Genomic DNA, 26,281 nt, shown 5'->3' on the forward strand with positions numbered 1-26,281 from the left:
CTTTTTTCTGTACTATTTTTTAATGACCAAACACAGGTCATGTACCTTTATGTTTGCACAGCTCAATGACTGCTCTACTAAATTTTAGGTGTGGAACCATATAAATTTTCTTAGTCCTCCTCCTCCTCCTCGTAATAAATCATACAAGGCACTGGAATCCACTAGCTTAAAGCCCACAGTGTTTTGGAGATATGTTGACGACGTGTTCGTATAGTGTGCTCCAAGGTGATGATAAACAACAAGAATTTAAAAATCCAGTTTACAATGGAAACTGAAAAGGAGTGATGCCTCTGATTTTTGAATGTCTTGAGTTTGGCACAAAGAGAATGGTACTTTGGGACCCAGTATAACGGAAACTGGACACATACAGACATATACAAGTATTTATGTGTAAATAATTTCCACCATTCTTCCCGGATGATTAGTATTCTCAGAACTTAGGTTCACAGAGCACATATTATTGCTGATGAGAGCAGTCTGTAGGATAGGCTTCTACACTTAAAGAGAATTTTTGAAGCCAATGCGTATTCTCCACAGCAGATACCTAAAGCACTGCAAATTAAATCATAGGTGGTCACAAGGATTGCAGAAAAAGACATGGAAAGATTTAAATCCACGGTTTTCCTTCCACTTATGGGAAGCCTATAGCCAAAAAGCACAGCAAGCACAAAGTAAAAGTGATTTTTCATCCTTTCCCGAAGAAAGCACCACTCTAGGGTTCCATTAGAGATGATTTGATGCTTCAGGAGGCAAAAGTTTACAAGATCCCCTATGAATGTGGTCATTCATACATCGGACAGATGCCTCTTACAGTCCATGAAAGATGTACAGGACACTGAAGGTATACAGGTTCATGCAGATCTCACAGCCCAATAAAGCTGCTGTGGCAGAGAATTGCATTGACTCTGGTCACTTTGTTACACGAAAATGCTGAATTTTAGAATCTACTTTATCATTTTGGGACTCAGTGGTCAAAGAAGCAATAGAAATTCACTTGTTAAGGGTATATGGAATAAGTTTTTCAATGAAAAAATCGAGTTTTGGGTAAATGCATTTTCGAAAAATTTAGGCTCTCCCGTTTAATACCATGTATAAAATATTTGGATGACGTGAATAGAACTATTTTAAATAATTTTTTAAAATAATTTCGACACACGATGTTCCGCACCTTGTAGATGAGACGCGAAATATACCTGATATAGACAGCCTTGCCAGAGATATAATTGAGCACAAGAGAGTTAGCTTTTCTGTTGGCTACACTGCTAGACGGTTGACAATAGATTCTGCACCATTTGTATTGTTTCCTTTGTGAGTACATCCATGTCATTGTTGTGAAAGTCGTATGTGGAGAAGTCATTGAGTTTTCTTTCCTTCAACATGCCAAGACCTAGTCTGAAGGTATTTAGAAAGCGTGTACATTGGCGCAATAAAGTAAAGTGTACTAAAAATTCGTCTGATTCATCTTCATCAGTATGTGATGTCGCAGTAGCGACTAACCTCAACACTGGTAGTGATACATTGAGTGATGCTGCTGCCACTACACTGGAAAGTGCTTCAAGAAGAAAACTAGCAGGAATTGAAGAAGAATACAAGAAACGAAATGCTGGGACTACAAAATATGAGGTAATTAACGACTCTTTATTATCAGACGTTTTGGAGAACAATGTGTGCTGCAAACAATGTGGAAAATGTGGTGTTTCATTGAAAACAAACTTACATGTAGGACTTGCTTGTGATTTAGAGTTGATGTGCAGTTATTGCAAACACAGTGTTACTTTCTTCAATTCCTCACATGTTACTGCAGATAGAGGTAAACTATACAATATAAACATTAGACTGGTTTATGGATTACGGTGTATAGGAAAGAGCAGGGCTTCAGGTGCCATGTTGTGTGGTGTGATGAACCTCCCTCCTCCACCTTCAAAATTTAACAAACACATAATTGCAATAGGCTCTGCTGTAGAAGCTCCCTCCTCCACCTTCAAAATTTAACAAACACATAATTGCAATAGGCTCTGCTGTAGAAGATGTGGCACAGGAAAACATGAAAGATGCTGTTGAGGAAGCAGTTGTTGAAAATAATAATAGCAGAGACTTGTCCATAGCTTTTGATGGAAGCTGGCAGAAGAGAGGCCACACATCTCTGAATGGCGTAGTAACAGCTACAAGTGTGGACACTGGTAAGGTAGTTGATGTGGCAATACTTTCCAAGCATTGCAGATGCAAGGAGAAAATGAAAAATAAACATGAAGAGGAGTACATGGCAAATTACTATGGGTCAAGTGGTGGTATGGAAGTTGCTGGTGTAAGAAGTAAAATGGTACAACATTAGATACATAAATTATCTTGGAGATGGCGACTCAAAGGCTTTCAAAGAAATTGAGGAACTGAGACCCTATGGTAACGATGTGAAAATTTCCAAACTGGAGTGTGTTGGCCATGTTCAGGAAAGGATGGGATCAAGACTTCGACAGCTCAAGGCTAGCATGAAAGGCAAGAAATTGAGCGATGGAAAAACTTTAGATGAGAAAAATAGACTGACAGATGTTACAATAGATCATATTCAGAAGTGCTATGGTCTAGCAATAAGACAGAATACAGCAGATGCAGAATTAATGAGAAGACCAGTCTGGGCTCTGTTTTTTCATATAGCTTCAAACAATGAGAATCCCCAACATGGGCTATGTCCAAAAGGAGACGATAGTTGGTGCAAGTACAACAGAGGCAAGGTAACTAAGAAACAATACAATCACCCTCATCACCTGCCACCTGCCATAATGGATGAAATAAAACCAATATTCCGAGACCTCACAGATATTAGTCTACTAAAGAAATGTCTTCATGGCCGGACTCAAAATCCAAATGAGTGTGTGAACCATGTGATATGGAATAGACTACCTAAAACTGTGTTTGTGGGTATAAACACACTTCACTTTGGCTTTTATGATGCTGTTTCATCATTCAATCAGGGCAATATAACAAAGTGCAAAGTTCTGCAGAAGTTGGGGTTCTGTGTAGGACTACGAACTGCCGCAGCTATGCTTTGTTTGGACAAGGAACGGCTCAGGTCTTCAGATAATGCCATAAAAGTATATTCAAATATGGCTAGACAGCATAGCAGAGCCATCAAGTGGAAGCTGTTGGACAATTCTGATGATACAAGCTATGGAGCAGGCTTGTACTGAAGTAAAAACTTTGAAGCTAATTTCCCATAACTTTAGTTTTTTTGTGTATAAGGTACATTTTCTCAGGGCCTATTTATAGTAGAAAGATGAAATTTTATGTAGTTGTTCCATAAGACCTTCTAATATATCTGAATTAAAAGATATGTGGAATTATTTTGTATTAATGGATGTAAATTTTAAAATACTTGTTAAAATGTCTAACTTTTTTTAACATTTACAAAAAAATAAAATATCCGAAAAACTATACATTATTTTTTCGAAATTAATAATTCAGCATAAAAGCAGAACATATCTCTGCGTTCTGTGAAAAAAATCAAGAGTATCGTCCAAATAACAAATGAGAAAATTTTCCTAACTTTTAGCTCAATTTAACATTGTAAGCATAGGGCGCTCAGAAAGAGTGGCTTCAGCATTGATAATTTATAGAACCCGGCGCTTTCTGCAACAAACTTACAAACACATCACAGTGCAGCTCACAGTGATACGTCAACATTCCAGTGTAGACTGACTGCACAGCCACAGATCTAATTGGTGCACATTTTACTTTTTTGCCATCTATCAATGTCTGTGGCAGCTGTGTATCTGTGGACGGATACGCAGAGGTGCGGTCTGCAAGTTATGAAGGATGGAGCAAGTGCTGGAGTGTCAGTCTTTTGGTTCACTCTGGAGATGGCTCAAATATTGGGAGAAAAACAAGAAGAAGAATTTACACACTAGTGACACTATTAGTTGATTATACCCTTTGATATTTTCTCACACACTTCCCTCTCCCCTTTCCCTTTCCTTTCTCCTCTTGCCACCAAGTGCCTGAGCTGATGGCCCATGAACCACATCCCTCTGAGAAGAACCAGATAACAGGCAAGATGGCTTGTAACACTGAGTACCAAATCCCTTAGCCTAGTTCTCAAGTTGTACCTTTTATCTTCATTTATCAGGTTCTCTGACAACTGTATTTGATAGATTATCCTGTCACAAATCCTCAGGAAGTGGAAAAATCTGTTCCAAATTCCATAGCAAGAACTAGGAGCCAACATTCTTTACACCATTTCCCACAACACTGCCAACATATGGTATACTGGCACAATGTTTTCAATTTTCACTTTACATTCCAGGTTTTCATTTGACTTACTCTTGCATGCACTAATCATTAATTTGCAGGTATTCATCGTGGCACGTACACATCATACAGCTTCATGTGACCGTCGTCCGATCCTGTCAGCAATAACTGGGAGTCTGGAGAGAAGCACAGGGAACGTATAGGCATAGCGTGACCTGTTGACATAAGAAATCACCAAATTTAATGTAATGAAAAGTTTCAAATGATCATACAGTCAGCAAAAAAGATTCAGCACATCAAGAAACCAAGAAGCACAATGTATTGACTGAATGTTCTCTCAAAATCGAACAAATCAGTAGCTTCAAAATAAATGACTGATTTAAAGAAAATTTTACAGGTAGCTTACGTTAAATGCACTCCCTCCCAGCACAGACAATGTTTATTTTAATTTACACTGAGGTGACTAAAGGCCTCGGACAGCGATATGCACATATACAGGTGGCATTAGTATCCAGTACACAAGGTACAAAATGGCAGAGCAATGGCGGAGCTGCCATTTGCACTCGGTGATTCATGCAAAAAGGTCTCCAACATGATTACAGCCATACAACGAGAATTAGAAGACAAAGTTGAATGATAGTTTGAGCTAGACACATGGGACATTCCATTTCGGAAACTGTTAGGGACTTCAGTATTCCAAGATCCACAGTGCGCTGTGAATACCAAATTTCACGTATTACTTCTCACCATGGACAACACAGTGGCCGATGGCCTTCACTTAACGACCGACAGCAGTGTTGTTCGAGTGGCAACTGACAAACTACACTGTGCAGAATAACCACAGAAATCAATGTGGGACATACGAAAAATGTATTTGTTAGGACAGTGCAGCGAAATGTGTCATTAATGGGCCATGGGAGCAGATGATTTATGCGAGTGCATTTTCTAACAGCACGACACTGCCTGCGGTGCCTCTCCTGGGCTTGTGACCATATTTGTTGCATACTAGATGACTGGTAAACAGTGGCCTGGTCAGATGAGTCCTGACTTGGTAAGAGCTGATGGTACAGATTGAGTGTGGAGCAGACCACACAAAGCTAAGAACCCACGTTGTTAACAAGGCACTATGCAAGCTGGCAGTGGCTCCACAATTGTGTGTGTTGTGTTTACATGGAACAGACTGGGCCCTCTGGTGCAACTGAACTAACCATTGAATGGAAATGGTGATGTTCAGCTACTTTGAGACCATTTGCAGCCATTAACAGACTTCACGATCCCAAGCAACTACTGAATTTTCATGGATGAAAATGCGCTGTATCACTAGGCCACAACTGTTCACAGTTGGTTTGAAGAAAATTCCAAACAATTTGAGTGAATGATTTGGTCACCCTCACCTGACAGGAATACAACTGAACTTTCATTGGACATAATCGAGAGGAAACTTTATGCACAAAATCGTGCACTAGCAACAATATTGCAATTATGGATGGCTATACACGCAGCATGGCTCAATATTTCTGCAAGAGACTTCCAAAATTTGTTGAGTCTATGCCACATCGAGTTGCTACACAATGCCAGGCAAAAGGAGGTCCAACAGGATATTAGGAGCTATCCCATTACTTTTATCACCTCAGTGCACAGACTAAAACAGAAAAACACAGTCCCCGAGCAACATAATATGACTCAAAATTTCGAGAGGTTTGTACTTTATGAGGGTACAGATATGTTGGTCAATATTTTAGGGGTTTTGTGAAACACCTGTATCCTTAGCCCTTTGACTGCTCCTGTACAACACACAAAATGCGTTCAAGATGACGATCCAGACAGCAATCTTACGATATTTAGTCATCAAGACATTTAATAAAATCTACAAAATATCAACCTGGCCTCTGTAGTGACAAAGCAACACTATTAATCCAGGTTTCCACAGGCACGAATTTCTCACACATGCGCCCCCTACCAATATTCTTACATACATCTTAATGTTTTCAGATGCTGAAATTGAAAATGCTACTTAGGCAACTTTCAAGATGATGACCAGCAAAGGTTTTTATAAGAAGTCATGTGTTGAACAAAGCTCAACAGTAAGTTACAGGTGAAAGTTAAGTTCTCCCTGTAGGGAAGTTAAATACGTTTGAAGAGCTTTTAGTCCAAGAACTTAATCTGACATTGTCCAAGAAAAAAACAAACCCACAAATGTTGCATACAGAAAAAGATATATTGTAGAAATCGTTTGGGAGACATGCAGTGTGTTAATAAGGGAGCTACCTGCCGAGGAAAAAATCATTTTCATGACTGCAATGCATGTATCACACTTGGAAGACTTCTATTTCTAAGTTTTATTTTATGTCGTAGCGGCCCCTTATTGCTAGAGGGCCCACAGAACACGCAAGATGGGTTGCTAATCCCCTTTCAGCACAGAGAGAAACATCGCCAGCGGACAGAAACAGCAACAGACTTTCCAAATGAACACAAAGCTACTTCGCCAGACAACATGTGACCGTGTTCCACCAATCGGAACTCGTATGACTGTTGTAGCACTCCGCCGACCTGGCTTTATAAGCACGCCTCAACCGTCAGATCGGCAGTGTTTACCAACCATAGGAATAGCTCTGGCCAGTACTTACGCAGGCCCTAGCCTTGTATTCACTCACCGTAGTCTTGTAGTAGTATGTTGTATTTTGTAGAGTAGTTTTGCTCAGTATTTTCTTCCACTGTCTTATTTTCTTATCTGTTTTGCTACCACAGAGTTGTGTGTGTGGTATTTTTTTTTAAAAACTTAGTATATGCCAAGAAGGCGTTTTTTCTTTAATTGTAATAATGTGTGTTCAAACTGACTGTTAGTTCTTTCGTGTTGACCGCCGGACACTACAGTTATTGGCGACGAGGATAAAACTTTCATTTTCGAATGGAATGGCCTCCTCTGAGGAGCTTCTTCAGTCCTTGGTGGAAACCTTACAGCAGATTCAGGCAACGCTCATGCATCCAGAAATTCGTTCTGACTCGCAAGCATTGCAAGAAGTAGTCCATAGGGTTGATTCTATCTCAGGTAAATCGAACACGATGCACGTGGCTCCACCCATGTTTCCGGCTTTCAATAGGGCTGTTGAACCATGGTCAAATTATGTCGAATGGTTGGAACAACATTTACTGGCACATGGGATCCAGGACAAAAAAAAGTCGGGCTGCTTTTTGGGAAACAGTCGGCTCACAGGTATATCGTTGAATTCAACAGTTGAACCCTGAGCAGTCCCCTAGAGATCTCTCATTTACTCACATAAAGGGCTGCTTTTTGAGTACTTTGACAAACAAATACATGTCACCTCCAGCCGTCATACTTTCTTTTCTTGTCGAAAGTCTCCAGGTAAGACTTATCGGGAGTGGATTACGACACTCCAGGGCCTCTCCCACAATTGTAAATTCTGGTGCAACAACGTCACCTGCAAGCAGTCTTATCCCTCTTCGTTGATTCGCGATATGGTGGTGTTTCACGCACACGACAAGAGGGTCTGGGCTGATATTTTGAAGTTACAAGACCAGTCCCTGCATATCATTCGTGCGTTTGAACAGTCTCACCGGCAACAGCTGCCGTGCCTGAAACCAGATGTTTTCACGGCTCTTAGTTGCCTAGCGCTGAGCGGAGGCTCGTCAACCAGTTGGTCCACTCTGTGACAGGAAGTCTTTCACCCAGCTTCCATCCTGTCCAGACTGTTTCTGGACTCACCAACACTCAGAGTGCCCCCACCGGCAAGCAAGATGCACGGCTTGCAGCCGAACGGGCCATATCTCTGTGGTGTGTCAGGCTTCACAGAAACATCACGCCAATGCCACGCTTTCTGGGGATGCACAGGCTTGTCACGAATCATCACCTCAGGACCTGGAAGCCTCACATTCAACTGATGGCCAAGTATTCTCCATCATTCCCCCATCGGGTGCCCGTTTTCTCATTACCTTGGAGGTCGCACATAGTCCGGTGGTCTTCCAAATTGACACGGCATCATCTGTCTCTACTGCGGATGGTTCCACATACAAACGTTTGTGCTTGCCAGCTTTATCCTCGTACGCACGCACATTGCACAGTTTCAGTAATCACTTTATATCTGTTGATGGCGTTTTTTCCACACAAATCTCTTACAACAGTTGTTCCTTCGCCGCTCAGTTTTTGGTGGTCAGATCTCCTGGAGCTACTAATCTTCATGGTGTGAACACTTTTGGTCATCTGGGTTTATCAGTGCAGGACGTGGTATAACTGGTGTCGATTCCCTCAATGGATACCCTCCTCGCCCCGTCGCTCAGAAAATACAACACATTCTTCTCATCCCCCACACAGGGATGAAGGGTTTCACCGCGCATGTTCAGCTTCTTTCCTCTGCTGTTCCTCATTTTTTTTAAGGCCCACCCACCCCCTTAGTGCTCTGAGACAGGCTCCAGGTGGAACTTCGCAGCTTACAGGATGAAGGCACCCTTTCTCCCGTTACACACAGTTGCTGGGCGATGCCTATCGTGATAGCCGAGAAGCCAAACGGTGCTTTACACATCTGTGACGATTCTAAGGTCACAGTCAATTTTCAGTCCGTCATTGATGCCTGTCCTATCCCATTGCTGGATGACATACTCATATGTCTTGCGGGCTTGACCATTTTCGCCAAAACTGATTTGCGCAATGCTTATTTGCAGTTGCCGTCTGACGAGGAATCGCAGGAGATCCTAGTCATCAATACCCCGTGTGACCCTATCTGGTACAACAGCCTCCCGTTTGGCACTGCCAGCGGCCCCGCCATTTTCCAATGTTATTCGGATCGCCTCACAAGCCAGGTGCCTGGGGTGGCCAATTATATGGACGATGTCATTTCAGTGGCTCGTCCGCGGTGGACCTCACGGACAAGTTGGACCAGCTGTTCCAGGTTTTTTCCCGAGGCTAACCTACATTGCCGGAAAGAAAACTGACTTTTTTGAGCGAGAGGTCAGCTATCTCGGGTTCACGATTGATGCCCGTGGCCTACACGCCTCTACGGATGTTGAGGTGATTCAAAACCTGCCTCCTCCCACCAACGTGAAGCAACTGCAGTCTGTTCTTGGTCAAATCAACTGTTATCGGTGTTTTATACCCCACGCCACAGAGATTTCGGTGTCCCTGACCAGTTTATTGCGCAAGGGTGCGTGTTGGGTTTAGGACACAGCGTGTGAGCTGGCTTTCACACATCTTTAGTCAGCTGTCTCCCACCCTCCTTGTCTGGCAATCGTGATAGAAAACAAAAAAAAAAAAAAAAATTAATCCAAAATCCAGTTTAAATATAAATAATTATACTTCTTAATCTTAAGTGTTTCAAAACTATTACCTTCAAGCGTATGTACAAGTTTTCCAGAGCTAACGTCAAACACGTTAATGATGCCATCAATAGCACCACTGGCTATGTATTTGCCATCAGGACTCTGAAAATATGAAACACATCTATTAAATTTCGTGACAGTAATTTTATCAATAATCAACATATTGTAAATCAGCAAGTTAATATGTGCTATAGTGGATTACTTGTCTCAGTTACAGTTGTAATTTAATATATGCGTTAAACAGATTGGTGATCTTTATAGTTTCATTACAGTGTAAATCATCTACTTGATCAGTGTGTGTGGCATGATAAATATTAAAATACTGTACTGCCAGTACTGTATATGACATTAAGTTTCAACATTAATGTTACAGCCATCTCTGGTAAACAGTCTTCTTCGCAATAACTTAACTGAAATTCATTGTACTTTCAATTCATGCAGTAATCTTTATACCCTTTGTCACCCTATCTCTAGCATGGAAGCACGAAGTTGGAGTGGCGAGGGCTCCTCTCAATGGAAACTAACACCTGAATTGTTCTCCAAGGAACATACTGGTCGAATGCCATATAATGGCTTATTTTTCAGGCTGAAATAGTTTCTTCAAAATTATGTACCCATGTTGCAATTGCATGAACAGCTGGGATATGTCCTTAATGCCCTATCTGGTAAAGTTCCTTTACACAGCAGTCAGACTATCACCCTGGTTGTAAAATGCTCTCACAGCAATAGCATGTACTGCACCATCCCATGCTGCACAATTACTAAAAGACAACACATTCAGAAAGCCTACACATTTGTTTCTATCAACTGGCAGCACTAGTGTTGCCAACACTTAACATTAAAAATTACCTATTTCCCTGCAGCACTCTGCATAATCTCCTAGATTGTGTTTTACAAAATTGAACACAACATGCTCATGCTCCAAATCTCAATAGTTTCATTCCACCAGACAGTACTAAGCCCCTTATTTCACAGCCATGACAATTAACTATGTTACCTTCTGCAGAGAGAACATGAGGAAGTGGACATGTAAATGACTTGAATCCTCCTACAGTTCGATCAACAAGTTGTAAAGCAGGGAGTGATCAATCAAACAAAGCCCGGAGCCATGATTTCACTTACTAATCACAGATTGAGGCCCCACTATGGGTTTTGCAGAGTGGTTGTATTAATTATGGAGCACAAAGAGCATGTTTCAGTGTCCTATGGTTTCTTTAACTCATGGTGATTTCATGCTTAATGACTGTAAAATCTTGTCTCATTCAACTCAACCTCTGACATATAATATTATGCAAAGAAGTTTCGTGCAGGGCAAGTTGTCACAATTAGCAGGTTGTTTAAAGATCTGTTACCAGTAAGACAGGTCTTTCCCATCTCTCTATTTTGTCCAATGTGAACAGAACTATTACAGACTATACTGAAACATGTATAGAATAACAGCAACCAGTCACATGTACTGCACCTTAAACCACAAATGAATCTGCACATTTTGAAATGGTTTAGATTCAGTGTGGATTCCTCATAGAGATAGTGCACAGTTTTTACTGTAACATGTGTTCCATTAGCTTTTAACTTAAGCTGTTCATTTACATCACAATCCGAGGCCCTTTAGAATGGGGTGCAGTGTCCATTTGTAAATAATACCAAGTTGATGAAGCTTATAAATAAGTTTACCAACTGTGTGCTGCAAACAATTGCATGAAAAATCCATCCTTAAATGGACACCACCTAATGACAAGTAGGACATGCTCCAAACTGATCACGTTATTTCTGTGGCCAAGAGCTGAAGTAACCGCTCAGTGGCAGAACACATTGCTCCATGTTCAATTTCAATGGCTGCTCCACAGTTCGAGTCATCTGGATGCTTTCCCTCAGCATCAGCTTCTGTGAATTGTACATTGGTATTTACATTCCGCCAGGACTTTTGATTATCGTATTTTGATTGGCTGCTTCCAGAAATAAAATCATGTGACAATTAAAAAGATTTGCATACATAGGAGATCAGGAAAGCACCTGTTAGGAAATGTTGAACTTAAAACTGACAATTGGTTGAGCAATTCAAATCCTACAGATATGGGGTGTCCCAGGAGGAATGGCCAGTATTCAAGGATATGACAGGAATGACCACTGGAAGCAAAAAAGTCTAGTACACACAGGCAACAAAAGGCATACCTTAATGGCTATGAGCATTACATATTCAATACTGTGAAACAAATCTCATTTACTGCAGGCTCTTCGCATTACGTATGTTGAGAGGTGATAGTATGGCCCAACATGAGAGAAAAAGGTCCAGTAAACGTGGGAACTATGAGAACTTGCTAATCTTTGTTGCTATCATAAACATCTCTTCTACTGAAACAGAGCACATAGTTCTTGAAGTATGCATTTTAGAGCCCATGTTTATTGGAATTTTTTGTTCTTCTTGTTTTGGCGCATACTTCCTCCTCCCATGTTATGGAAAGCGAAGAGCTTGTGGCAATAGAGCTCTGTTTCACAATACTGAAGGAGAGGAAGTGCTCATATCTCTTGTTGTTGTGGTCTTCAGTCCTGAGACTGGTTTGATGCAGCTCTCCAGGCTACTCTATCCTGTGCAAGCTTCTTCATCTCCCAGTGCCTACTGCAACCTACATCCTTCTGAATCTGCTTAGAGTATTCATCTTTTGGTCTCCCTCTACGATTTTTACCCTCTGCGCTGCCCTCCAATACTAAATTGGTAATCTCTTGATGCCTCAGAACATGTCCTACCAACCGATCCCTTCTTCTAGTCAAGTTGTGCCACAAATACCTCTTCTCCCCAATTCTATTCAATACCTCCTCATTAGTTATGTGATCTACCCATCTAATCTTCAGCATTCTTCTGTAGCACCACATTTCGAAAGCTTCTATTTTCTTCTTGTCTAAACTATTTATCGTCCACATTTCACTTCCATACATGGCTACACTCCATACAAATACTTTCAGAAACGACACTCCATACAAATACTTTCAGAAACGACACTCCATACAAATACTTTCAGAAACGACACTCCATACAAATACTTTCAGAAACGACACTCCATACAAATACTTCCAGAAACGACTTCCTGACACTTAACTCTATACTCGATGTTAACAAATTTTTCATCTTCAGAAACGCTTTCCTTGCCATTGCCAGTCTACATTTTATATCCTCTCTACTTCGACAATCATCAGTTATTTTGGTCCTCAAATAGCAAAACTCGTTTTCTACTTTAAGTGTCTCATTTCCTAATCCAATTCCCTGAGCATCAACCGATTTAATTCGACTACATTCCATTATCCTCGATTTGCTTTTCTTGATGTTCATCTTATACCCTCCTTTCAAGACACTGTCCATTCCATTCAGCTGCTCTTCCAAGTCCTTTGCTGTCTCTGACAGAATTACAATGTCATCGGCGAACCTAAATGTTTTTATTTCTTCTCCATGGATTTTAATACCTACTCCAAACTTTTCTTTTGTTTCCTTTATTGCTTGCTCAATATACAGATTGAATAACATCGGGGATAGGCTAAAACCCTGTCTCACTCCCTTCCCAACCATTGCTTCCCCTTCATACCCCTCGACTCTTATAGCTGCCATCTGCTTTCTGTACAAATTGTAAATAGCCTTTCGTTCCCTGTATTTTACCCCTACCACCTTCAGAATTTGAAAGAGAGTATTCCAATTATTATTGAAAGCTTTCTCTAAGTCTACAAATGCTAGAAACGTAGGTTTGCCTTTCCTTAATCTTTCTTCTAAGATAAGTTATAGGGTCAGTATTGCCTCACATGTTCCAACATTTCTACGGAATCCAAACTGACCTTCCCCGAGGTCGGCTTCTATCAGTTTTTCCATTCGTCTGTAAAGAATTCGCGTTAGTATTTTGCAGCTGTGACTTATTAAACTGATAATTCGGTAATTTTCACATCTGTCAACACCTGCTTTCTTTGGGAATGGAATTATTATATTCTTCTTGAAGTCAGAGGGTATTTCGCCTGTCTCATACATCTTGCTCACCATATGGTAGAGTTTTGTCAGGACTGGCTCTCCCAAGGCCGTCAGTAGTTCTAATGGAATGTTGTCTACACCCGGGGCCTTGTTTCGATTCAGGTATTTCAGTGCTCTATCAAACTCTTCACGCAGTATCATATCTCCCATTTCATCTTCATCTACATCCTTATCCCTTTCTATAACATTGCCCTCAAGTACATCGCCCTTGTATAGTCCCTCTATATACTCCTTCCACCTTTCTGCTTTCCCTTCTTTGCTTAGAACTGGGTTTCCATCAAAGCTCTTGATATTCATGCAAGTGGTTTTCCTTTCTCCAAAGGTCTCTTTAATTTTCCTGTAGGCAGTATCTATCTTTCCCTAGTGAGATAGGCCTCTACATCCTTACATTTGTCCACGAGCCATCCCTGCTTAGCCATTTTGCACTTCCTGTCGATATAGTTTTTCAGATGTTTGTATTCCTTTTTGCCTGCTTCATTTACTGCATTTTTATATTTTCTCCTTTCATCAATTAAATTCAATATTTCTTCTGTTACCCAAGGGTTTCTACTAGCCCTCGTCTTTTTACCTATTTGATCCTCTGCTGCCTTCACTATTTCATCCCTCAAAGCTACCCATTCTTCTTCTACTGTATTTCTTTCTCCCATTCCTGTCAATTGTTCCCTTATGCTCTCCCTGAAACTCTGTGCAACCTCTGGATCTTTCAGTTTATCCAGGTCCTATCTCCTTAAATTCCCACTTTTTTGCAGTTTCTTCAGTTATAATCTACAGTTCGTAACCAATAGATTGTGATCACAGTCCACATCTGCCCCTGGAAATATCTTACAATTTAAAATCTGGTTCCTAAATCTCTGTCTTACCATTATATAATCCATCTGAAACCTTCTAGTATCTTCAGGGTTCTTCCATGTATACAACCTTCTTTCATGATTCTTGAACCAAGTGTTAAGCTATGATTAAGTTATGCTCTGCACAAAATTCTACCAGGCGGCTTCCTCTTTCATTTCTTAGCCCCAATCCATATTCACCAACTATGTTTGCTTCTCTCCCTTTCCCTACTCTCAAATTCTAGTCACCCATGACTATTAAATTTTCGTCTCCCTTCACTACCTGAATAATTTCTTTTATCTCCTCATACATTTCATCAATTTCTTCATCATCTGCAGAGCTAGTTGGCATATAAACTTGCACTACTATAGTAGATGTGGGCTTCGTGTCGATCTTGGCCACAATAATGCGTTCACTATGATGTTTGTAGTAGCTTACCCGTACTCCTATTTTTCTTATTCTTTATTAAACCTACACCTGCATTACCCCTATTTGATTTTGTATTTATAACCCTGTATTCACCTGACCAAAAGTCTTGTTCCTCCTGCCACCGAACTTCACTAATTCCCACTATATCTAACTTTAACCTATCCATTTCCCTTTTTAAATTTTCTAACCTACCTGCCCGATTAAGAGATCTGACATTCCACACTCCGATCCGTAGAATGCCAGTTTTCTTTCTCCTGGTAACGACGTCCTCTTAAGTAGTCCCCACCCGGAGATCCGAATGGGGGACTATTTTACCTCCGGAATATTTTACCCAAGAGGACGCCATCATTTAATCATACAGTAAAGCTGCATGCCCTCGGGAAAAATTACGGTTGTAGTTTCCCCTTGCTTTCAGCCGTTCGCAGTACCAGAACAGCAAGGCCATTTTGGTTAATGTTGCAAGGTCAGATCAATCATCCAGACTGTTGCCTAAGATATACATTTTGGAGCCCATGTTTATCAGACTTTTTTGCTCTGAATGATCTTTCCTGTCTTATTCCTGAATACTGACCATTCTTCCTGGGACACACAACAGATATGTTATGCAGTCACAGCCATTAGACTATTAAATCCTACAGATACTTACATATGCTATACTCAACGTAAATTTTCCTCTGGAATCCAGGACTTGTTCCTGCTTCCCAGATTCAACACCGTACATATTAATTTTGCCTGAATGACTCCCAGAAATTATGAATTTGTCATCAGGTGAGAAGGCCACAGTCCATATGTCTACAGGGCCAACTTCAATATTCCCTATCTTCTCACCAGTGTTAAGGTCCCACAGCCTCAAGCTGGAGTCAAGAGAACTAGATGCACAGGCTGTAAGAAGAGAAGTCCGTATCACAACAGAAACTAGACATTATATCTTGTTTTGTAATTATACAGAAAAGAAAGGTTACTCATACTTATTGGTCAAATACAGTTTTTTAGGCTTTTTTATTTGCAGCATGCTCCATTATAATACTTGTAATATTAAATCTATGTATATTTGTGCGTGTGTTGTTGTTGTTGTTGTTGGTGGTGGTGGTGGTGACGACACTGGCACAGTCTGGTGGTCAGGAGCTTCATGCCACCATATCTCCTCCCCTTGCTGGTCAAATAGTGGCAGTGAAATTTTTTTCACCTCCAAGATTCAAACTGACTTACCCCTGGGTCAAGAGTTTTTAGTATTTTTATCAAAAATTCAAATTTAAAACTGCCAACATGACAAACGAAACTAATGAACACGAAGTCTCCTGTAGCTACATCATCCTAAATTGTGTCTCTATCATAGAGGATAAGCAATGTGAGAAGGTTCACGATAATGGAAGGGCTGCTTGTTGCCTTTATCACAATCATTCTTCACATGTCTGACTCCATCACATACCCCTTCTGCTACAATTACGCAACAGTTCTGAGAAATTATAAAACAAGTGATGTACTGGGCCAAGCCTAATCAATTACTTGTAAAAGTGGTCACATTAACAACATATTTCCAAACTGCTGTAGCATGGAATCAGTTCGTTTCCAGACATGGGTTTCAATTCAAAATCTTGTCCCCTCTACAATTTCTAGAAGTTTGTAATGGGACTTTCCAAACACCCTGTAATTGCACATACAGTAAAGACCACTTTACACGAATAACTTTCTTGTCTCAATCAATTACTCATCGTAAGTGAGTCTACTGCAGTGGCTCTGGCTCATTACTCTGGTATTGAGCCCCACCTATCAAGAGTCATACTGGCATCAAAATTTGGTGTTATGCGAGAGCTGTCTGCCATGCAGTTTGGTACCTGAATTGTGCAAGTGAAGAAATGGGGGCCACCCTTCTTATAGGAAATTGTAAATATAGTAATATAATTAAGGAGCTGGCAATGAAAATAATTTTTAATGATCAAAACATTATTCACATTGGGTGTCCTTCACAAAGATTGTATGGTACATTCTCTGTACTGATGAGGAATAAAAGAATAAGAAAGTTAAAGCTGAACATTTCATAACACATTGGTTCATTTGCTCCAGAAAGCATACACATATAAACACAACAAACAATATTTAAAAGCAGTACATACTGTCTTTACTTTATTATTTGTATCTTATTTACATGAAAGTAAATCAGTCATCAATCCAAAGGCTAGTTTGAATTCCAAAGTGCTCTATTAGGCATGGTCATACTGGAGGTGTTATCCCATCACCTTCTTCCAACTTTTGAACTGACTTACACAGCCAGTTATAGGATGACCTAGGGATTACAAAAGTGACCGATTCCACCCATCTGCTTTGACCCATGACGTCACCAATATGGCGGAAATGGCTATTCTGATCATCTTCCATATAGTGCCTATGATGTCACTACACATACACACGGCAAAAAACACAAAAATATGTATAAATAAGACAACAACATCTCCCTCCAAAAATACATTCAAACTAAAGGAACAACCGCAGGGATTTGGGTGGGGGGAAAAAAAAAAAAAAAAAAAAAAACACCATACACCACCACCACCATCCCAAAACACACAAATGAAGAAAAAAAAAAGAAATAATTACAAAATCTCAGGAATCAGACACTTCCCTTCACCTATATAGGTCAACAGTAGCTGACGATACCAAACACCATCGCTTACAGCAAGAACAGTGGAAATTGGAATCAGACAATTCCCTTGAACACAGCTGACGATACCAAAACATCAGTACCAGCATATAAAAGTGTACGAAAATTGTAATCGGTAATTTCCCTTGATCTATATAGGTCAACCATAACTATTGATACTGAGCCGTGGCGGCTCATATCGATAGTGCCACTCGGTGGTTTATCTTTCTTGCCATGGGCAGGGTGGTAAGCAGCGTCCTCTGGGGCCTACGCAAGGAGTAACAAGGCGAGGTCCTGTGGGGTGTGGTGCTCCGGGACGTGGTGGAAGACTGTTGTCGGGTTGACGCAGCAAGTGTAGGACCCGACCTATCGCATGGAGATATAAAAGTTGGCTCTGAACGGAAGGTACCGTAGCAAGCAGTAGGAAGTGGGCATCCTGTAATTTGTGTGAAGGAGTTGTCCCAGTGGTTCCCGAGAGTTGCGGTGGCTGCTTTTGGAGAAGAGAATTGGTAAGAGCTTGTGTCTATGCTCTTTTCCGTACGATGTTGCTGCCTGCCGTTATAATAGGGTGAAAGTCAGGCTTTGTGATTGAGTCTTACTTGTACTGTGACAATTTAGAGGCGAAAACTGTGGTGGTTTCATTAGGTCTCGTTCTTTGCTGTGCAACTAAGGGAGTCAGTTATTTGGGGTAACTGAGGGAGCACCATTATGTTGGTCTAAGCGATACGTTCTCCACGTTTTGTCTATGGCTTTGCGAATCGAAATCGTGGGGGAGTAAACCTGTGAGTAATTTGCTATTGTATTGATGGTTATGTTGTGAAGACCGTTCTCTGGTGTGTTAAATCGCGCTGATTTGTAACCAATCGAAGAAGAAGTTACCATTGCTACTTGCTTATGTGTTACTGTCCTTATGATTGGCATTGTTTCGTCTTTCGATTGTGGGTGTGCTCACGTTTAAAAAAAAAAAAAAAAATGAAAGAAAGAAAGAAAGTTGCGGCTACTATTCATAAGGGTTGTCTAGTAAGTAAACTGCTTAAGCTTTTATCATATGCTGGTCTGTTTGCCCATCACATTGGCTTTCTATGCAGTAACTGAAGGAATGTGTATGGTGGTTCAAGATTGTAGGCTGACTAGTATTGGAACTGGTGTTGAAGTTAAGGGTGAGATCAGCATCCCGCAAAACCGCACGCTGCGTGTAATTAAATGTTCCGCTATTGGGGAGCCGGCTCTCTGTTCTTGGATTTTGTAAGGATACATGATGAGTGCATCGTTTTAGTTTTTCGCGTGCTAAATTGCGGGGTTTCGGTGCCGTCCTAGGGCTAGACTTGTGATGTATGTTATGTTGAAAGGGAATTAACTGTCCCAAACTTAAGAGAGCTTTTAGTTTGTTTTTGGCCTGTACATGGAATGATGTTGATATTTTGTCAATTGCGGCAATAACTTCCTGTGTGGGGAGATCCTCTGAGGGACTTGTATTGTACTGTTGCAGTGCAGTCCATCTGAAACATGCTGCTTAAAACTTGGGACTGCAGCTCTCTGATGTTATATGTTACTGTTTAATCTTAAGTGTCTTGGGTGTAATATAGTTGTTGAGGATTATGTAATTAATTTTGATCTCTGGTTCCTTAAAGGAAGTATTTCGTTTTAAAATATGTGCTCGGTCAGAGCCTATTTAAATATGATTTTAACTCATCATTCAAATTTTCTAGTCTTGCTTTCTTAAAAGGCTTTCAGTTAAATGATTGCTATTTGCCTGTTTAAATGTCTGAGTGACAAAGGAGAAGAATATTATTTTGTAATTTGTACTGATCGTTCCTTTTGGGTAATACCTGACTTATGTGTTCAAATTTACTTATCGCGAACAAATTTCGGCGCTGCAAAGTAGGTCGGCCATCTCAAAACACACACACACACACACACACACACACACACACACACACACACACACACACACACAGAGAGAGAGAGAGAGAGAGAGAGAGAGAGAGAGAGAGAGAGAGACATCAAACACAACCGGCTCATAAACTGCATGCCGTAATGACGTCACACACAACAACAACCTTAAGCCATGGGTCGAAGCAGGTGGAATCGGACACTTCCGTTGACCCATGACCTGCAGCTTAATGTAAGATTCCAAATCGCAATTTAACTAACAGAATATACACAGCCAGTGCCAAAGACAGAGTGCTGGGAACTGGGCACTGAACATTGCTGGCCAACACCACTGCCACTGCAGCAGCTGAAGCCACCACTTCTGTGTGCCAAGGAACTGAGACACTGACCAGCCTCCAGGAAGTTTCTCCAGTTCTTCTCCTTACCAGGGGACAACAGATGGATGCCAGTCACCGAAGCTACTCCAGATTCTTCCACAGCAATGCAATTATGAAGTCCTTTCCACACAGTCAGCACTGAGCATCTGATTTTCCGACACCCCCCGGCCAGCTGTTATCATCAAGCAACGCAGCTGCACCCAGTCTGTGTCAGCCACTGTCTTTGAGTCCCCATTGAAGCCTTGTTGCTGCTACATTGCTGTGGCCAGGCCACAAGCCGAGAACCATTTCTGACTGCCCAGACCTCTGAGGCCAATGCTCTACTGCTCGCCACCGTATCCGCTGCTGGAGACCACCGCCTGCTGCTCTCCGTTCTTCGATCCGGAGGGACAAGCAGCACTGTAACCTACCACAAGTGAGAAGACATCACTGCCCTGTCTTGTGTCTGTAGTGGGGCTGTAATCAGTGCTCTGTGCCGCTATTGACTGAGCTCGATTTGCCCACAATGCCATCTCTTCGCATTGTCTCCTAGCAGAAGATGTGCCCTCCACAATACACTGCCTCGCCCACCATTATAAGTGTGAATATTACAAGCCGATGCCAAACCACACTACAGACGAAGGAGTACTCAAGAGGACTGCCCGAGATGCAGGAATTAATAAAGAACTGTTTATGTTCACCGTTTGTTTCTCTACAGCTGCCCAAATCACTTCGTTCTTCCAAAATATCTACAAACCCTCAATCCCCAGGGGGAGAGCCATTGCTGTTCTCAACACAAGAACAGCAGCTCTTCCACTCCTCCACAGCAGTCATTGCTACCCCAAACTGCAACATTTCAATGCCTGACAGGGTACATCTTCCTGCACCACTCCACAACGCTGCGTTTTCAAGAACCCCAGACCTCTGGATACATAGCCTGGTAGTCTGCCACCTCGGCATAAAGGCTTGCCTTGTTTTCTATCAAAGTGCCAAATAACATTCAACATAATTTTCTCCTTTAATACAGATGACTTCACTGTTGAAATATTTTTAATGAAAATTTTTTCACCTATTTACATTCTTATTTATGCAGAGTGTAGACTTTTTCCTTTGTAAAAATTTCATGAACCCTGTAACACTTTTTCTTTAGGATATTTGGTGTATCTTTGACGGTGCCAGAAAAGCCACAGGAAAAAATACCAGGTAAAAAAAAAGGAGGTTCAAATGGCTCTGAGCACTATGGGAGTTAACATCAGAGGTCATCAGTCCCCTAGAACTTAGAACTACTTAAACCTAACTAACCTAAGGATACCACACACATCCATGCCCAAGGCAGGATTCGTAGCAGTCGCGCGGTTCCGGACTGGAGCGCCGAGAACCACTCGGCCACCGCAGCCAGTCGGTTAAGAAGGAAAAGAAGTTCATAATCCATTACTATAATACAAGTGAGCAAGGCAAAGGCTGGGTTTATAATTTTACACTTGGCAGAATCAGTCAGTCAATCAATCGGTTGGGAGATGACTGGTTATGAGCTGGCAAAGCCAACAAATGTGTCATTACAGTCTAGTTTTTAATACACTCCACATACTACAGTTACATTTAAATTTCAGTTAGTGGGTGCTACTGGACCCCCCCCCCCCCTCCCTCCGGCCCCCACAATAAAAGCAGCAGCTTTGTTCTGCTGATAAAATCAGCAATCACAGCCTGTAGTCTAGATAGGGTGAAATGTGATAATTTGGTTGCGAGCCAACATATGTAAATTTCAAAGTTTGTGGTAAGACATTACCCTGTGGTAAGACATTAACCTGTAATGTAACAATGTTTAACACAATTTTTGTCATGAAAACTAAAACTTAAAGTAAAATCAGAAAATTATATTAGATAATGGACATGTCTCTGTTGAGCATTTTGATGCATATTATGTACATATACCATACATTAACTATGAAAAATACATGGGAGAGACCCACTATGCAACTTTTACTCAGAAATTCCCACTGCAAACACCTGTTTTCCCTGCCAGAGGCTGATATTTAAGCTATTAATATTAGAAGACATTAACAACAAGAACATTCCCACTAATAAATCCCATATTTTAGCACAAGATCCAATATTTTATTTAATATGATGTGGGATTTTATGAGATAATGGTCACCATACTAGTTACGTAGTGCGGTCACCATACTAGTTATGTAGTGCTGACACACAGTTGCTACACTGAAAAGATCACATGACGAAGGTGACATGTTCAGTCATATTCTTCGCTAATTTGTGAATATTTTGTTGACACCCATCTACATAGGAAGACATGATCATCATAATAAAATAAGAGAAATCAGAGCTCGAACGGAAAGATTTAGGTGTTCCTTTTTCCCCATGCGCCATTTGAGAGTGGAATGGAAGAGAAGTAGTATGAAAAAGGTTCAATGAACCCTCTACCAGGCACTAAAGAGTGAATTGCAGAGTAACCATGTAGATGTAGATCTGTATTCAACTCCAATAACGAACAATCCCCCCCCAACTTCACTACATATATAGTTGCACATGATCATTTCGTAGTGATGGCACTCGATAGTGGAATTATTAGCAACTCTACTGTAATTTAGGGACAGCCTGCAGAGGGAAGTTGAGGGTCCTTGTGGTACCACTTATGTCTTCTTCCCCATTGCCATTTGCTAATGTCATGTTGGAAAATGACTGTCACTAACCTACCACATGAGCTCGGTTTCCTTGCTCTGGTCATTCTGTGAGATGAACGTGGTGGACAGCAACAAGTTACCAGACTGTTTTTACAACATAAGCTTCCAGAATTTTACAGTAAACTTCTCCGCAATGCACAAAGCCTTCATTCTAGATTTCACATGTGACACAGGAGATATATAATTTTGATATTAGAGTGTTCATTTTGATAACCTACTTGTTCCATCCGAACTGATGTCAACACACACAACACCAAGGGAATGACCTTCCAGTTTGTGTTTCAACTTCAATTGGTCATCTCTGAACTGCCAAACCTTTACAAGGTCATCAACACCACCAGTTACAATGTAATCAGTTGGTTCTTCAGTAGTCATGGAATCCCTAAAAAGAAACAAAAATATGCAAACTGACTCAAGTAAAATGCACGTTTCTACAACATTGCATAAATATGAGAATATTCTAAATGTAGAACACATACCTCGAGTTGTCAGCATTTTCCGAGTTTTCGTCATCTTTTTTCTTTTTAAGTCTTCCCCAGGCACAGCTCCAGACACTGTCATCATGTGCATTGTCCAACCTCACTTGAAGAGAGTGCTGGGGAAAGAAATGAGCACTTGCATTTTCAAAACAACTAAATGCTTATTTCGTTGGCAGAAAGACCTCACTTGAAGAGAGTGCTGGGGAAAGAAATGAGCACTTGAATTTTCAAAACAACTAAATGCTTATTTCGTTGGCAGAAAGGACTAATATAGTTCAGAAATTAATGAGTTCTCGATCAAATGGCTAAGGCATTTTAAGATATAAACAGTTCTCCTAGGATGCTAGTAATAAGTACATAATTTATTACTTTGTGACCTGTCAACAAGAATTTAAAAAATTAGCTGAATTCATCCTTACTCTGAGTGTTGAAATAGCTTCATTTACTGGTGCAGATAATATGGTATTTGCCACTACCACAGCTATTTCTGCTTTTAAAACTTGGCACACTACTGTTGGTAGGGCGGACACAACAACTTATCTCTGGTGAAGAGTCATCAACAGATGTAGAAGCAGCATTGGGTGTGCCCCAGGGAAATGGGAACATCTGCTATTCATTTTGTATATTAATGACCCTGCAGACAATAACTACCACTTCTGTTGCACCACAACCAGGTTCGCTCCTGTTTTCTACAGCATAATAACACGCTCAGTTTCAATTATATAGTAACATAAATTTTAACGTTTCCTCATAGCCTTTCACTACTGCAATTTGGTACAGTCATCAATGTAATGAAGAGACTCCATCTTAAGACTATCACATCGCAAACATGGTGCAAGTGGAGATAAATTGCAAATATTACGAAAGCGCATCAGAAATATTGTTGAGCGTGGTTCGTGAAACATGTTTCACGGGATTTAGGGAGAAAAAAGGTCTTCGTATCTCTCCCGAAACCGGCAACAGCCGGCATCTCGGGAGAGTGCACTACAGAGAGGTAAATACGAATATTCAACACTTAATACAAGATTCTACTTATTGTACACATATGCGGCACAATGGCTGAGAAAATGAATGCAATTAACAAAATGAATGTGCGATCATGATATGCGTGAAAGACATACTTCATAACCCAAATGGAACTACAAACTAAAAGAAAGTGTTTCCAGTAAGGTCTTGTCTTATCATTATAAGTACTGACCATATTTTTTGTAGCTGTCAAATACCATAAAAAATCACTATATTACATCGACTTCTCACTTCTCTTCCGAATCCCACGCCCGCATAGCAAAGATTAACACATGTGTGTGGTACAGACCTCACAAATGCCACCATAACAAACAGAAAAAGGAAAAGTGAATCAAATCTTGAAAAATTAAGTGGCAGTAAACTATGAGTTTACGATTGTGTAACTAATATGAAACAATGCAGTGCTTTATTTACCAGAAAGTAAACATTTACAAAAAATTTATTGACATTTGTACTACTCCCCTTGGTTTGGCGGTCCTACCGCGGGATGGCGCTGACATTCAAATGTTTCCTCAGTCCAACATGGCCGGCGTCATGTTAAGGATGCTAGAAGTTTATTCCTGGAATATTTGAAGCTAAAATATGTAATATATGTACAGTGTTGTGACAAATATGCGACATGAACAATTAAATATGACTATTTTGTATTTGTTATGAATATGGAATGTACCGGTATCCTGAATTCTTAGGAAACCGGACAGTATTCAGGTGAGTGCAGACGACGATAATCCTTTCTGCTAGTGACAGGTCTTGATGTTCATATATCGAAACAGTGTAGTTACGCATGATATTTGTTTATTATCGCTGCCTTTCATACAGCTTTGTAGTGTATAGACTGTGGAGTCTTGCAATGTACTTCTGTAATCGACGAAAAGTAAAAGCTGCGATAATCGCTAACCTAAATCGAACTTTGGCCTAATAAGCCCCACGCCAAATGTTGTACGACTTCAGTGGGAAGACATACGGACTAAATCATCTGAAAGCAACTGCGGCAATGTAGCACTCCCAGACTATACTTACAGTTCGTAGCTATTTTACAAAAATTTGTGATTTTTACAGTAGTTGATTTAGGGTTAGATTAATAATCATCTCGTAAAAAGTTGTAAAGAGATTGAGCGCTCTAGATACATTACCTCATGAAAGCCAGAACGCAAATAAACTCAAAATTGTTAATTTATTTTATAACTAATGTAGCAGCATTAAACTCTGCAAGGCACTAATTCACGTATATACTTCCGCTGTTTGCTTAGTATATGATGCCGTGGGTTCGATTAATAGCAGCAAGGAATTTGAATGACCAGGTGGCCATTCGTTCGTAAAAAGTATATACCGGTATTGGAATATAAGAGGTAAATCTGACTAAATGTTGCTTTTTGCGTAGAATAGTGGAACATGGCTCAGAAACGTGGTATACCTGTACTCCTCAGCAAGTGATGGAAACGAGTGGAATTATCTGTTGGTAGCGTTCGTATGGTTTCTGCTGCCGGTGGGTAGTCATACGGTATTTGTGCTGCTGCTTTCTACTGCTTCAGGTTTCGTCGCATGTGACTTTCTTACTACTTTTACTTATAAACTGACACTGAATACATTGAGTTTTGCTTGATAGAAGCACATCCTTTTCCAAAAGGCACAAGAAAAGAATGGATAAATAAGGGAGCAAAGCTAAGACATTATAGTGTACACACCGATAAATCGTTTATGTCCAGCTGACGTCGATGCTTAAGTTACCGTACTTTAAGTTTTGCCTGAGAAATAGTTGCTTATACGTCCTTACGCCATAATAAAGATTTACACAAATCTACATGAAACCAATGCTGTATGTTGTTTACGATGACGCTCGAACAAGTTCGTAATTACCGCGTGTGTTGTACATCGGTTGCGCACTTGGAGCTTTCCGTTCAATCCCCTCCTACGTATCTAGAATTCAGATAGCGTGTGATTATTGAACATTTTTCAAGTTCAGAAAATAACCAGTGTATAGGCGTGTGTTTATATGTCCAAGGAGTTTTTTGATTTTATCGTTTTATTTTTGCGTGAGACGCACCAGCGTCATGGTTGCGAGCAAGCTATCGAACTTTCATAAGTTGTTTACAAGATGATGAACAGCTTATTCTTCTATTTGAGACGATAAAAGTATTCCTGCGTTCTTCGCTTGCTGACTGTGCAAGACGAATCATCTAGTTGTTTATATATAAAAACCTCAATTGATTTCTAGCGTTAATCTGACACCATACCAACGCTATCACTGCATCACAATTTAAGAATACCCTGCGCGGCAAAAATGGTTAACTTCTTGCTGCCAAGGTAGCGTACTTTCCTCAGGATGGATGGTATTTTTTCGAAGCAGTGGACGACGA

At 40.6% G+C, this 26,281-nt stretch overlaps 2 protein-coding genes across 2 annotated transcripts in view; one reads left to right on the forward strand and one right to left on the reverse strand.

Moving 5' to 3' along the window:
- Positions 1–24,222, reverse strand: part of LOC126215192 (WD repeat-containing protein 61) — a 47,544-nt gene extending 23,322 nt beyond the window's left edge. The window contains exons 1-6 of the mRNA XM_049941859.1: positions 24,097–24,222; positions 22,899–23,014; positions 22,638–22,801; positions 15,483–15,718; positions 9,582–9,675; positions 4,364–4,457 (exon numbers count right to left, since the gene is read on the reverse strand). Of these exons, the coding sequence (XP_049797816.1) occupies positions 4,364–4,457; positions 9,582–9,675; positions 15,483–15,718; positions 22,638–22,801; positions 22,899–23,014; positions 24,097–24,099 (707 nt within the window). The 5' untranslated portion in view covers positions 24,100–24,222. The remainder of the gene's footprint in view (positions 1–4,363; positions 4,458–9,581; positions 9,676–15,482; positions 15,719–22,637; positions 22,802–22,898; positions 23,015–24,096) is intronic.
- Positions 24,223–24,516: 294 nt separating this feature from the next.
- Positions 24,517–26,281, forward strand: part of LOC126215193 (unconventional myosin-Ib) — an 890,664-nt gene continuing 888,899 nt past the window's right edge. Inside the window, exon 1 of the mRNA XM_049941860.1 lies at positions 24,517–24,632. The gene's annotated coding sequence lies outside the window, so the exon portion shown is untranslated. The remainder of the gene's footprint in view (positions 24,633–26,281) is intronic.

This window comes from Schistocerca nitens, chromosome 12 (assembly GCF_023898315.1).
Source record: "Schistocerca nitens isolate TAMUIC-IGC-003100 chromosome 12, iqSchNite1.1, whole genome shotgun sequence".
In the NCBI taxonomy this organism is placed as follows: domain Eukaryota; kingdom Metazoa; phylum Arthropoda; class Insecta; order Orthoptera; family Acrididae; genus Schistocerca; species Schistocerca nitens.